This window comes from Papaver somniferum, chromosome 3, assembly GCF_003573695.1.
Source record: "Papaver somniferum cultivar HN1 chromosome 3, ASM357369v1, whole genome shotgun sequence".
Classification (NCBI taxonomy): Eukaryota; Viridiplantae; Streptophyta; class Magnoliopsida; order Ranunculales; family Papaveraceae; genus Papaver; species Papaver somniferum.
In genome coordinates, this window is record NC_039360.1 from 114,596,979 (window position 1) to 114,611,779 (window position 14,801).

Consider the following 14,801-nt stretch of genomic DNA (forward strand, 5'->3'; position numbering starts at 1 on the left):
TTCGATTAGATTTCCAATCCTAATTCAAAACTTCAAATCCTGAACTTTCGTCTTCGTGAACACTACTGGATCTGTCTCTGAAACTGAACATGGGAATTGAGTAAGCATATCATCCCAAAGGGTGATCAACGGAAACAAATACAACATCGAGTAACCATTAACGTATTGCTCAGTTCTACTAAACCAAAATGATTAAACGTCTTTTACATACAAAACAAAGCAGAAGATTACTCCAACTCACCTCCCCAGATATTGCATCCATAACAATATCTATAAAAGATCCATCACCATATGGATCTACAGAAATAAAGTAGAGCAACCTAAATATATGGTATCCTAACCTCGTCTTACTCAATGGACAAGAAAATGCCATAATAACTCCAGTCTCAAATGATAGCATGAATCTAGGTACCATATGATATCTTCGTGAAATGCGTACACCTTATGAATTCAGATGCCACCATCTAAGTCTAGAATATATAAGAAGGTTTTGTTTCTCAATGGGTCTCATCCGACCTGGAACCTAAAATGTATTCCAAAAGTAAGTTCATAGTATCCCAGTAACACTGCTAAGACTGAAAAATCAAGCACAATATGCAAACGACCAATATCCCCAGATAAAATATGAATAGATTTATTGCGAGCCTCAGCCCCCAAATACCATGTGATAACCTGATATGTCTCACATATACCCCAAGATATTGGACACCTTACCTATATAATTTGCATAAAATAAATATAAAAACAGTAACACTGTCACAGAAAATAAGAACATCCTTATGGTCTTCAAAACTTCCTACCTTAGAGAGAAAACTTACTCTCGGCTAGCTGTAAGTTATTGCTCATACTTATAAACGTACAAAATTCAAATCCATCTAAGATAACTTTGAATACCCCAAAATTGATATGATGAGGTTTATGTTTTACTGTAGAGATCGAGTATTCTTTTAACTATTTAATTATATTTAACTGATCCAGATTTTATTTTTATCATAATTTACATTGTAGTTAAAGGGTATATGGATACTATCAATAATACTATACACCAGTTATTAAATTATTAACTAAAGTATATGATTCCTTTTTTTGCTAACTAATTAGATATCATTATTGTATTTATTTATTTGTTTGAAATAATCCATCAAACTATTTTTCCTAATTTAATAAAGAAATTTAACTACAAATTGTTAATAATAATCTCGAACGCTTTCTAGGAGTTTTCTCTGCAAAGGCAATGGATGCTAGATAATTATAAATTCTCGCAGTCCATCAGGTTTCTTTTGTAATACGTTTTTCTTGTGGTTTCCCATCAAATCCAGTAAGGAGGAAGTCAGGGATTCAATTCCCACCATAAAGATTTGTAATAGTTTAGTTGTATAGTTGGGTTTAGAGGGTTGGTTCTGGCAGTAGGGTCAGTTCAACTAGCTAGATTCGAGGTTTATAGTTGATTCGAAGTTTGTAATAGTTTAGTTGTATAGTTGGGTTTGGACGGTTGGGTCTGGCAGTTGGGTCAGTCCAACTATCTGGATTTGGGCGTAGGTCTAAGTCTGTTTTTCGGGTATCTAAAGACTTATAAAATTCTCACGTTGAACGATAAGGAAACCCTCGCTTCGGTGAAATAGGATTTTTTTGAATTTTGTGAAACGAACGTTTTGGTGAGGACATTTGTCAACGTATAATTGGTATAATTGGTTTGAAAATTACAAACTCAAAATATGTTCCGAGACTCACGGAGCCAAGTTAAAAGTAAAACACAAACAAATGCCCATCTAGTAAAAAAACAAAAACTTTAGAATATTCTTCATTTTTTTTTTAACAACGGGAGAAAAGGGTCACCAACTCACCACTCGGTCACTCACCATGGGAACTCTTTGACTACTCTTTTCCTTTCCTGCCATTATTGCCTTATCCAAAATCCCGTCCATCCAAATTCCTCAAATTGAAAAACCCTTTCCTTTGATCTTCTCTTATCAGTATTTCATTGATTCTTGTTTCATTTTCTGGGACCTTTTTTCACACAATTCATGAGAAAATGTTCTTACAAGCTGTAGTTAGAATGGATTCCATAAAACCCACAAAAACGCAGAGTAGTTTCACACCATCGAATTCTTTGCTTATTAAATCAACTTGCAGAACCAATTTTCATAGTCACTTTTATAACAGAAATAAACCTTTCGCAATAGTATCAGAAATTAAAAAAGTTTTTAAAGAACTTAAGAACAATAAACCCATATCTAAGAAAATAATACTTTCTGAAGGAGCTCCATCAATATCAGAAGAAGAAAATGTTAATGGAAATAAACAAGTCAATTCAAGTTTAGTTGGAAATCCAGTTTTTAAGTACTTTAAAAGAGTGCCCAGAAAGGTTTTGTCTATTCTTTCTAATCTACCTTTAGCTATTGGTGAAATGTTCACCATTGCTGCTCTCATGGCTCTGGGTATATTACAATTCTCTTTTTACTTGAGTTCTTTTTATGTTGCATGGTTTTTTTTTTTTTTTTTTTTTTTTTTTTTTTTGGTCAGTAGGATACTGAAGGCGTTTCTTTAGTCAGGCAGATGAGTTTCTCATAATTGGCTCATTTTAATTGTTTCATTTGGTTCCACACAGGAACTGCCATTGATCAAGGAGAAGCCCCAGAATATTATTTTAAGCAGTACCCTGAAGATAATCCTGTCTTGGGGATATTTACATGGAGATGGGTTCTTGGCCTTGGATTCGATCACATGTTTTCGTCTCCTATTTTTCTTGGAATGTTGGTTCTCTTGGGAGCTTCGCTCATGGCATGCACTTACACAACACAAATTCCCTTAGTAAGAGTTGCAAGAAGGTGTGCTTCCCTCTACAAATCTCATCATCTTCTTCAGATGGAAGTGAACCGGTGAAGCTTTTACTTATAACAGGAATCATGGGTATCTGCAGATGGGGTTTCATGCACTCAGCAGAGGCCATTCGTAAACAGGAAGTTACTGATAATCTTCCTCAAGCATCTGTTCGAGACCTAGGTGTCATTCTCATGGGAGCTGGATATGAGGTACACGGCGTTGCCTCTGTCTTGCTGATATAGATGATAACTATGAGTGATTACTGAGTTCCATATTTTTGTCTTGGGTAATTTACATAGTTCATGATTCTGTTATGCTTTCTCAACCCATAGTACCCGGAGGAGTTTGTATCCTCACAGTAGTTATGATGTTATTTCTTATGTCGATAGGTGTTCCTAAAAGGACCAACTTTGTATGCATTCAAAGGGTTGGCTGGGCGCTTTGCTCCCATTGGAGTACATATAGCAATGCTGTTAATAATGGCAGGAGGTACTCTCAGTGCTACAGGAAGCTTCCGCGGCTCTGTGACCGTTCCACAAGGACTAAACTTTGTGATGGGTGATGTTCTGGGTCCAAATGGATTTTTGTCTAAGCCAACACCAGCATTCAACACGGAAGTTCATGTCAACAAATTCATCATGGAGTACTATAACAGTGGGGAGGTATTAGTATCTAACAGTTCATAAATCGTTATCTGAAAATTAATTGATAATAACTATGTACAAGTATGCATTAAATCTTAAATCATCAAACTGAGGTTGGTCTTTAATTCTATGCTCAGATTTCACAGTATCGCACTGATTTATCCCTATTTGACCTTGACGGGAAGGAGGTCATGAGAAAAACCATTAGTGTGAACGACCCGTTGAGATATGACGGGATAACTATATACCAGACAGATTGGAGTATTTCAGCTCTTCAAGTACTTAAGAACGACGAAGGACCTTTCAATTTGGCAGTGGCACGTCTGAAGCTGAATGGAGACAAAAAGCTTTTCGGAACCTTTCTACCAACTGGAGGAAATGCTGATGCTCCTGATGTAAAGGGAATGTATGTTCTTTATTCTTTAAGCATTCACCTTTTCCATTACGTCTCATATGTTATGGAAATTAACTTCTTACATTTTCAATTTAAATATTTCTTCCTCTAATTCTATTTTATCTGGGGTGAAATCAGATCAATGCTTGCACGTGATCTTCAGTCAATTATTTTGTACGACGAAGAAGGGAAGTTTGTAGGAGTTCGGCGGCCAAACTCAAAGCTTCCTATTGATATCAATGGTACCAAAGTTGAAATTGTGGATGCAATTGGTAGTACTGGTCTGGATCTAAAGGTGAGTATTTAATTCATTACTAGTATACCCCGACAAATAGCCATTTTTTACTCGGATTATGTGATGGAGTTAACTGCTATTTTGAAACCAGACTGACCCAGGGGTGCCTATTGTGTATGCTGGTTTTGGTGCTCTTATGCTTACAACCTGCATTAGTTATCTATCACATTCACAGGTGAACAAGTTTTTCTCTTTTGCGGGTACATGGATTTGGTTCTTCAAAACATCATAAACCTTAATGTTCAATCTAGTTTCATCATATTCTGATTGGTAGTACATTCTTTCTGCTTCCATGTAAGATATGGGCCTTGCAAGATGGTACAACTGTGGTCGTCGGAGGAAAGAGTAACCGTGCGAAAATTGAATTTCCTGAAGAGATGAATCGCTTGCTCGATCAAGTCCCAGAAATTATAAATTCACCAGCTCCACAACAATCATAGAAGTAATCAGCGGCAAAATTTCAGTATTCTTCTTAAGATGGTTAGTATAGTTAGCTTTGCTTTGGAAGTCCGATTGAGCTTATTTCGTCAGAACCATTCCTTCTGTCATTCCAAAGCTACAATGGTACCAGAAAGTCCCAACAGTGAATTAGGGAAACAATTTGGATCTATAGTGAGCTTTCTAGTGTTTCCTCTCCCACTGAACCATCAATGAGCTTTGTAAACCTGACAGATTATATCAGGTAAAATTGAAAAAGGTTATACTAATAATTAAGTAAACCTGACTGATTATATCAGGTGAAAATGAAAAAGGTCGTATCATAGTATACTAAATCGGGGTGATGAATAAAGCGATACCAGCTTGTACTTGGATTATTACAGTTTTTTTTTTCCCTGTTGTTGGGTTCAAGTATAACCCTTGCCACCGAAAATATTGAAATCCATGCATTTACCCATGCATTATTGGCATCTGATGTTGTGCTTATTGTTAGAATATGGGTAATGAGTGGAGTGTCCCTAAGGAGGATTATAAACCCAGGATCTTAGATTGTCTATACTTGCCCCCGAAAATATTGAAATCCATACATTTAGCCATGCATTATTGGCTTCTGATGTTGTGCTTATTGTTAGAATATGGGCAATGAGTGGTGTCCCTAAGAGCGTCCACAGTGGTGCGAGTATAACCAAAGACTAAAAAAAAAGACCAAATTTGGGTTTAGTCCGTCATGTGGCGTAGTGGGAAAAGAGTATATTTGGTCGCGCGTTGATAAACATTACGCCTGGGATCAGGCGTTGGTAAAGATAACGCCCGAATGGGGCGTTGGTAAAGATAACGCGCGAGTGGGGCGTTGGTATAGTATACGCTTCAGAAACAAAAAAAAAAAGAAAAAAATGGGGCGGAGGTATAAAGCCCGCCCCATGTAAGTTTTGAAAATTTGTGAAAGTGGGGCGTTAAGTATATCAACGCCCCGTTTCATGCGTACATTATATTAACGCCCCATCGGGCGTACATTATATCAACGCCCCGTTCCAGGCGTACATTATATCAACGCCCCGTTTCATGCGTACATTATATCAACGCCCGATGAATGGCGGAGATTATATCAATGCCCGATGTGTAGCGGAGATTATATCAACGCCCGACTATATTTGGATTTGGTCCTGATCGCAGATCAAATTTGGTCTGGATTTTACTCTTTGATCAAATTTTGATCGATGGTCCGTCCCACTACGCCAGCCCACTCGACTGAAAATTTGGGTTTACTCGTCCATTGCAGTTGCTCTAAGGATTATAAATCTGTTGATGGTGGTTTTCAGTTCAGCGCTAGAATTGTGAATGTGCTGCCATCCTGCAAAGGAACAGAAGCCATTTAAAAGTAATGAGTGCTGTAATATCCATCCTAATTTCAAGGGTACTTTCGTCTTTTAAAAAAGGCTAGTTTGGTAATTTCGAATTTTTGCTTCATAATTGGTTACGAGTAATTAGCGGGAACATTAGGGGGAGACCCAAAAAGAATAACATTCTCATTGTCAGGCCCACAATTAGTTTTGGGTACAATGACATCCATAATTATTTCCGTGACACCCATAATTATATAAAATTATTAAAAATGTATGCATGACAGATTATGCATCCGCATGACAGGTTATGCATCAGGGGTATAATTGGCAACGCAACTTGGATATAACATATCTAAAAATCCGCGCCTTGGAATTTTACAAATTTTATATCGTTGGAAATCTTTTTAAGAGAGTTACGCAACGAGTACAAACAAGAATATCAAATTTTTGTTTTTCACGAAAAAATCGGAGGTGATCATCATTTTAGGCAAAATTTTCGAAAACTTGATACATAATCATTATGCAGCCACCAAAAACGATGCATAACACATTCTGCAGACGCATAACGAATTATGCAACCATTTTCTCCACTGCATAACAAATTAGGCATTTGGAAAACAAAGTTATGCATTTATAACAAGTTATGTAACCATTGTTTTGGTTGATTTTAGTGCGTACATAAAAAAATTGATGCATAATGCAGTATGCATCCATATTTACGGATGCATATCAGGTTATGCATCTATTTTCTCGATGCATAAAAGATTGTGCAACAATTTTCTCGATGCACAACGCATTATGCAGTCATATTTTCGGATGCATAACAGGTTATGCATCCATTTTATCGATTGCATAACACGTTATGCACCTATAATAATATCTGCATAACGTGTTATGCAGTTTTTTTTTTTTGTTGGTTTCAATACTAACAAAAAGTAGCTGCATAACATGTAATGCAACCATTCTCTGTACTGCATAACAAATTATGCAAAAAAAAAAGGTTGTATAACTTGTCATCCACCTACAATAATAGCTGCATCACGTGTTATGCTACCATTTTCGAGACTGCATAATAAATTATGCAACAAATTTTTTTAGATGCATAACACCTGCAACACAACTTTTGTCGATCCCCAACCACTGTTAACATCATCTCAACTTCCTTCCCAACATCTTCCAGCACTAAATTAAAAACGTATGATGGTGCACTGAAGAAGACGCTCCTCATCATAACAACAACAACCTTCCCTCGCAAATATCATGTGAGTCTTACTAATCAGTAAAGCAAACTCCCTCTCATTTCTCGGTCTAGGTGAATCTGTAATCATCATCAACCTTCAACAACTTCACTCCATTTTCAATTTAATATTATACCATAAATAAACAAACAAAACCCCCATGGATCCATTCCTCAAGTTTACTCCAATACAAAGCCTAATTAGTTTGTTAGCTTGTTAACAGAAGCCTTTCTCTTTACCCACTAATTAACTTTCAATTGATTGATTGCAACATTCCATTAACCTCCGCTCATTCTCTAGCTACTCTTTAATTTGGAATCTTAATCCTACTTCGTATTTAAGGAGTTCGTTTATCAGCTACTGTTATTCACATGAGGTTTACAACACCAATTGCCTAAATGGGGACTGCTGAGAACAATAATAAAGGGCAATAAACGAGAAGATGGGGACAACAACAAACACAAATGGGAAGTCTATCGTCTTTGATTATCCGAGAAGATGAAGAAGAAATTCAAATTCAAGCAGAAGAAGAGGAATGTTCCGTATCATCAGAATCACCATCTACATCTAATGAGGACCGCCGGAACCACACAAGCAGCAGTAGTAGTTCGGAAGAGTCATGTTCTTCTCCGCCGCCACAATTGAACTGGCCTATTAACAACAATTCATCTAGTAAATGTCATCAAAGATGATGATGCTGAGAAACCCCATCTGGGTGTTATAGAATCCAAAGCAATAGAGAACGTATATACAATTCTTAACAACAACAAACACAAATCTATCACCATCTTCAGATTCGAGCAATTTCAGCTCAGTTTCTACCTTAGATTCAAAACCCTAACTTCATTAACAACAACAGTTGGAGTTGTAATTCTCCTTCCTCTTGTGTTCTTGAAGGTAACAGATGTTAAACCCCCTTTCAATTCTCGAATCTCTGTAACTTTCCACTGATTTTATCACCCAATTTCAGAGAAAAGAAATTGAAGATGAAGAAGAAGAAAAAAAAAGAATGAAACAGAATTTCATAAATTATGGGTTTGAGAATAATTGTTCTCTAGAAAATGGGTGCGCGCCTTCAAATTTCTGAACGTGGGTTTCACAGTGGGAAAGATCCGAAGAATGGGTCTCCCTGTAGTTTTCACATTAGTAAATAATAACTATAGTTTTGCTAGTGGGCCTGATTAATATTCATCCTATCCTTCTTTAATGGGCCTATATATTAACCTTAAAATTTAATCTAAGTGGGCCGACCAAGTACCCAGTCAACATGTCAACCAGGTACTATTGGTGACTTAATTTGTCTGCCACGATAGAATAAGCTAAAATTGTGTTTTGAAAAGGTCTTTGTTGTTGCCATATTCTTTTGTTTCATCTTGCCACAACTCACATTGTTATTGGTTAGCATATGTCACCTTGCTATGTGTTGATCTCTCATTGGACAGTTCACTAGATTTAAGTAATTTGGATTGACATAGCTTCCCATAATAACTCGGTCAGAGATAAAATTTGCTCAAGCCACATTTACTGCATGCGAGATTTTTGGAAAATTTAAGGTTGCCTAGAAATCTTATATAAGGCATTCGTTGTTAGGGTTTGTCCTCTTCTTTGTGCACCTTGCGAGACGAAACACTGAAAATAGAAAAATAAAAAATAGAATAGGTTACCAGCAGAGAAACTGTTTTTGCTTGCGGTGGCGAGCAGTGTTAAAACCTCATTGTCACATACATGTCATCTTATAAGAGGAAGAGAAAGAACTTTAGTTCACGGGTGGAACTTGGGATTCTTGGCATCCGGTGTTTTGCATCAGTTTTTCCTCAGGATTATTGCTAACGTTTGAGGTAGGCGCAACACAATCAAAAACCTTCTTTTTATTTAAGTTTTTTTTAATTAAATTTATGTTTGCAAGTTTTCACTACTATATGGATGATAATTGATGTTGTGAGCATGATTATAAATGTTGGGCTGCGGTCCATAGATTGTGATTATTAAAAACATTTTTGAAGGGATACGAGATATCCTTGGGAACGGTTTTGTTTCCCTAAACCCACGTGGGGCTCCCTGAGGCGAGCGGATTGATTGAATTTATTGTTATTTATGGATGAGGTGTTTCCATATGTTTGCGGTGTTGTTAATCATGTTAGATGTTTTTAAAAGGAATTGAAAAATATTGCATAAAATGTTTTGTTGCTTCTCTGCCTACTGGGTGTCACAACTCAGTTGTATTATGACAAAAATTTCAGATTTGATGCGTGACAAGGAGTTGATCAACTTGGAGCCTAGAGAATAATTAGAGATGTCTAAAGTTATCATTTATGCCTAAAATTCTATTTTAAGATGTAATTAATCTTAGTTTGAATGCTGTAAAAATATTGTATGATGTTTAGTTGACTGATCATCATTTTAAATTACCAATAGGTTTTGATATGATTATTTTTGTAAAATATGTAAGATATCTTAAGGCACATTTGGTAAAATTTATAGAATTTTCTGATTTGTATAACTATTTTTAAAATAATTATTTATACGAGTGTTAAATCCAGAAAATATCTGACTGTTTTAAATGTCTTATAAAAATCCTAATTAAGAGCTATGATACATTGGTTTTTAGATCTTAGTGTCCACATAGTAAATAACCATCTATGTTTTATCTTTCTAAAATGACAAGACTCATCCAATTCTGAGTTGTATGCGATTTAATATAATTTTTCTAGAATAGAGTGTCATGGTTTTGTTTTTCTGCAATTTGGTCAACTACGAGTTAGACTGTGGTCTTGGTATGTTAATCTTCAATTAAAAATTCTAGAAAATTTATGAACAATAGTGTTAGCAGTGTGGATTAATCCATATAAATATAATGAATTTTGGAACTCGTATGAAGCCTATAAAATTCTAGGAATCTACCTTTCTATGTTTTTCAGTTTTACAATTTGGTGTTGAAATCGTTACTTATTAATTAATCATAAAATATGAACGGTGTTAGTATTTTTATTTGAGAACTAAAATGTGTTTTGTTTCCGGTGGATTTTATTTAGATTAAATCAACGTTTAGATTATCCTAAATAATTTTCTAAGTATTCCGCTGCGATAGAAATGGTAACTTGACCATAAATTAATTAAGCCCAAATAAATTACTTAACGAGCTTGGGCTTAGTATCCGGGCTTCGGCTATGGTATCGAAGTAGCACTTCGGGTTTTCGGGCATGGGATCCGAGCAAGATACGGACCCGAAAATTGGGGTGTTACAAGTGCCCAGACCTCTTTGCTCATATATGTATTGAGCAATTCAATATATTTCTATGCATAAGATTCACTCAGAATGGTGCATGTAAGAACAATCCCAAATATTCTATGAATTTTATCTCCCGTAGGCATTATTCGCTAATGCATGGCATGCCTAGTATTTTCCTATGCTATGTTCTCCATCCGAACTCTCAATATTGGCATGACATGACGATTAACGCTCACTCACAGCGGGGTAGCTCACTCACAGCGGGGTAGCAAAAATCTCCCAAAGTGTCAGTATTAAGATCTGCGTGAAAATACTCAAGAGCACACATGCTACGTCACACTCTGATAAAGAGATGTTCCTTGCGTCAACGCACTTTTAATTAAAAGTTAGCACGATCGACACGCTCAAATTCCCTAAGGAAAACCTAGACTGTTCATGTCAGTCTTAAAGAGAAATCACGGCCACATGATTTGGCCAGACAATTCAACAAGTTTAGTCTCTTCCCAGCGGAACCAGGAAATCTCCATGATGTCCACCGGCGGGCCCACTAGCACCCCAGCCGATCAGAATCCCTTTAGTTCACCCTCAACACCCATGATCGCTAGCCAGAACCAGGGTGATTGCGCTGTTGAAAGAGGAGCTCAAACGAGCTAAGACCGACCATAATGGTCTCAAATTCATCACATCCGCCCAACTTAGCTAACCGAGTTGGACGGTCTAGATCTTCCTTCAAATGATCAAAGAGGTGCTGACGCGTTCACCGGCGACCCAACTCCATCCCTGGTCGATCGACTTGCCCACTGCAAGCCAAGAGTGCATCAAATCGTTTGCTCAAACTAGGGTGAACACGCTGTTTCGGAAACCTTAAGTTGCGTTGTGGCGGCGTGCTTCTGTCGTAAATCGATCACGGTCGTCCATCTTCGCCAGACAAATTGAATGACTTAGATCCAATTTTAAGCGGCCTAATAGATGTCAGCATGCTCACCGACAGCTCGCCTTTGCATCTGACCAATCGGCCTGCTCAAACCAATGTCCAACGCCTTGAATCGATTAGCCTAAATAGGGTTGGCCACACGGTTCTAAACCCTAAATTGAATTAACGGCAGTACGCAACTGCCGCAAATCATCTCGTCCATCCAACTTCGCTAGCCTAGTCGGATGGTTTAGATTTATTTTCAGGAAGCCAACAGGGTAACGCTGTAATCACCGGCCATCCCTCCTCCACAGGGAATGATCGTCCAAGTTGTGGCTTGCCCTTAGGATTCCTAAACGATCGCCCAAAGGTGGCCGGTCACGCTCTTTTTAAGACATTCAACTCGCGACTAATTTGGACGAGCTCTAAAACAACGATGTTTTCTGTACACGATTATTTTTAGCAGCTTGTTTAAAAGAGATGCTTCATGTGCATCAATTATAAACGATGCTTTATAAATATTGATTCCACAAATAATTTTATTATTTGACATAAAAGCACTATATGCTACTTTAAGCAGCGAGTCTCATGACTTGACGCATTCAGCAGTCCGTTGTATACATTTTCCTGCAAAACACTCGAGACATCAAATGTGTCACAAACTGGGGGATGCTTACCGGGGTATTGGTCTGGTGGTTTACGGCGTGCTGCGTGCAACGTACCCATTAAGAGAAACTTTCAGGAAAGGACGGACGATTAACAACAATGAGAAGGTAGTGGGTGAAAGGGTGACCAGTCTTCCCTCATAATGGGAGCGTGATGATCACCACCTTTTGCACAACCCCACTTCTACACTACTTAACCGCCTCCACTTCCTACGAGATCAGGGTGCGCTCAAACATGACTTGTATGAATAGGCTATTTCAACCAAAACAACACAAGTATTCAGAAAACACCAAGAATTGGTAGCTTACACTCTGCAAGCCAGTTCCACATCCTGATACAAGTCATAAAACAACCACACCTTCATAATTAAACATTCTTATCTCAAACACGTTCTTCGCTTCCCTCTCTAAGATCAACCCTTTTCCTTCACTTTGTGACTGTATTGAATCTGGAATGTCCATTTCTTGGTTTATGCCAGAGTCTTACCGATTGATCTCTCGAATCTAAAAGTACTCCTGTGCAGTACATTTGTTTAGGGTTGAATTTGTTTCTCATCAACACACCCAAATTTCCAAAAACAGAAGAATCAGTTTTCACCCCAAAATAACTGGCGACCACAATGGGAGATTAATCTCTCAGTAGAAAGATCAATTTTCAATTTCATTCCAATCTTCCCAATTACAAGATGGTGGATCTTAGGTATGGATCAGCAACAAATCCTGATGTCACTAGCGCTGAAAACACCCTTGGTATCAACATTCCTGCTGGTGACACCAATATACCGCCTACCACTAGGATCAATACTTCTCGTGGCGCTACAACCTCTACTGCCAACACCAACGGCACAAGAAACGTCCCCTCCGGCGTGACACCTCCCATCACCAGAGCCAGAGTCGCTGCCCCAATTCTCAATGTCTCTTCAAGCATAACACCCCATCTGTTACCAGAGCTACTGCCACTCCTTCATTAGGACGAGAAGCTGGAGGGACCAGAGGAAGTCAACCCCCTATTACCATTTTCGATTTGATGGAAAGACAAGAAGTTCTCGCTAAGGCTCAGACGGACATAGCTATAACTTAAAAAGAGGTACTCACTTTCCTCAAGACGCTAACGGAACGACTACCACAAGAGCCGCGTCAACCCATGGAGCCAATAAGGAGTACTTTCAACACTCCTGGCGCAAGCAATTCAACAGGGTGTGCCTTCATAAATGAGGAAGTTCGTGTTGCTCCGGAGCGCTCAAGGGAAAGGAATCAACCGTCCAACTTCATCACACGTGAGGATCTGGAGCGTCTTCTCCAAAATCGAGGCAAGGAAAACCCGATGGACATGCACCAGCACCAACCTCAGTATCCTCCTGATGTGCAAAGAGTTTCTCTCCCGAGAGGATACTCCTCTCCTCAGTTTTCCCTCTATGATGGTACTGGTAACGCTCGTAAACACATCTCTCATTTTCTGGAATCCTTGGGGGAACACGAATACAATCATGTCCTCCGCCTGAAAGAATTTTTAAAGTCGCTTACTGGAAGAGCGTATACCTGGTACAACAACATCGCACCATACAGCGTATCCAACTGGTGTGACATGGTCACCGCTTTCTTCAAGAAATATTTCTTCGTCTCTGAGCAAATCACTTTCTCAGACTTAGGAAGAATGTTTCAACGAAACAACGAGCATCCAAACGACTATGTCAAGAGATTCAGAATTAAAGCATTGGATTGTCACGACCCAAATGTGACCGAACAACAGTTGGTAGAATCATGCATTAACCGTATGGTTCCCATCTATCATGCTTTACTGGAAAACCTGCGTTTCCATACGTTCTATGAACTCCACGAAGCTGCTAAGCGGTCGGCTACAACCGCACCAGCGTTGTTAGAAAGAACCAGACTGGCCAGGGGTGAAGATGCAAACGAAACTCGAGGAAACATGCGCCTCATCAACAAGCAATATAACATCTCCAACGTAGTAGGTGAAGGAGGGAAAAGAAAATCTCCAACGGCGGAACAACAACCCAAGCGTGCAGCACCAGCGCAGACAACTCCATCACGGAAAGCAGCGGCTAAGACCCCTATGCAACAATAAGAAACTGGAGATGCTACTCCAGACTTCCCATTTCCAATGGATGAAGTCATTGAACTCCTGGAAGTATGGATTCAAGATGATGGCATCAATCTACCTCCACTCAGACGTCCACCAACCGAGGAAGAAATGGCAAATCCAAATATTGCCACTACCATAGGTTCGTCAATCACCCAACCAGTGATTGCAACAAGATAAAACGCATTTTCAAAGAAAAGGTGGATGAAGGAGAAGTCCAATTAGGAAATGAAGGTGTTCACAGAGATCCCCTTCCTGTCAGGAGCTGCATGATTTCTTGGGACTCCGTCCACAAAATCGTACAAATTATGATGGAGCATTTATGTGAAATTTTGTATTTCTCCAAGGCGCAGCGTCAAGACATATTTGCATCCCTCAACCGTATTGTATCAGGCAAGCGTCTATTTCCAGTCAAGGAAGTCGCTCCCAAACCCCAATCCTTCTTGGAAAGCGCGACTGGTAGATGCAACTGGGGAATCCTAACCACCGCTCACTTGAATGATGTCGAGTTTGACATCACACTGATTGACGCGGTTTTTGATTTCAACATTGTCACCATCAAGACTCTGAGAGCTGCAAAGATTTCAAAGCAGGAAGTTGTTCACTACCCAACCATGATTAAAACCTCAGAAGGATAACCCAAAGACGCTTACGGGTACATCAATCTCGAAATCAAGGTGGGAGATGCTCTAACACACGCCAAATTTAATATAGTTAA

At 38.6% G+C, this 14,801-nt stretch overlaps 1 protein-coding gene across 1 annotated transcript; it reads left to right on the forward strand.

Annotated features, from left to right (window-relative positions):
• Positions 1 to 1,861: 1,861 nt before the first annotated feature.
• Positions 1,862 to 4,976, forward strand: LOC113357099 (cytochrome c biogenesis protein CCS1, chloroplastic-like). Its single transcript, XM_026600371.1, has 8 exons — positions 1,862 to 2,438; positions 2,609 to 2,828; positions 2,921 to 3,032; positions 3,213 to 3,485; positions 3,605 to 3,873; positions 4,000 to 4,156; positions 4,248 to 4,331; positions 4,456 to 4,976. The coding sequence occupies exons 1-8, from the start codon at positions 2,033 to 2,035 to the stop codon at positions 4,594 to 4,596; spliced, it is 1,662 nt and encodes a 553-aa protein (XP_026456156.1). The 5' UTR covers positions 1,862 to 2,032; the 3' UTR covers positions 4,597 to 4,976.
• The last annotated feature ends 9,825 nt before the right edge of the window (positions 4,977 to 14,801 follow it).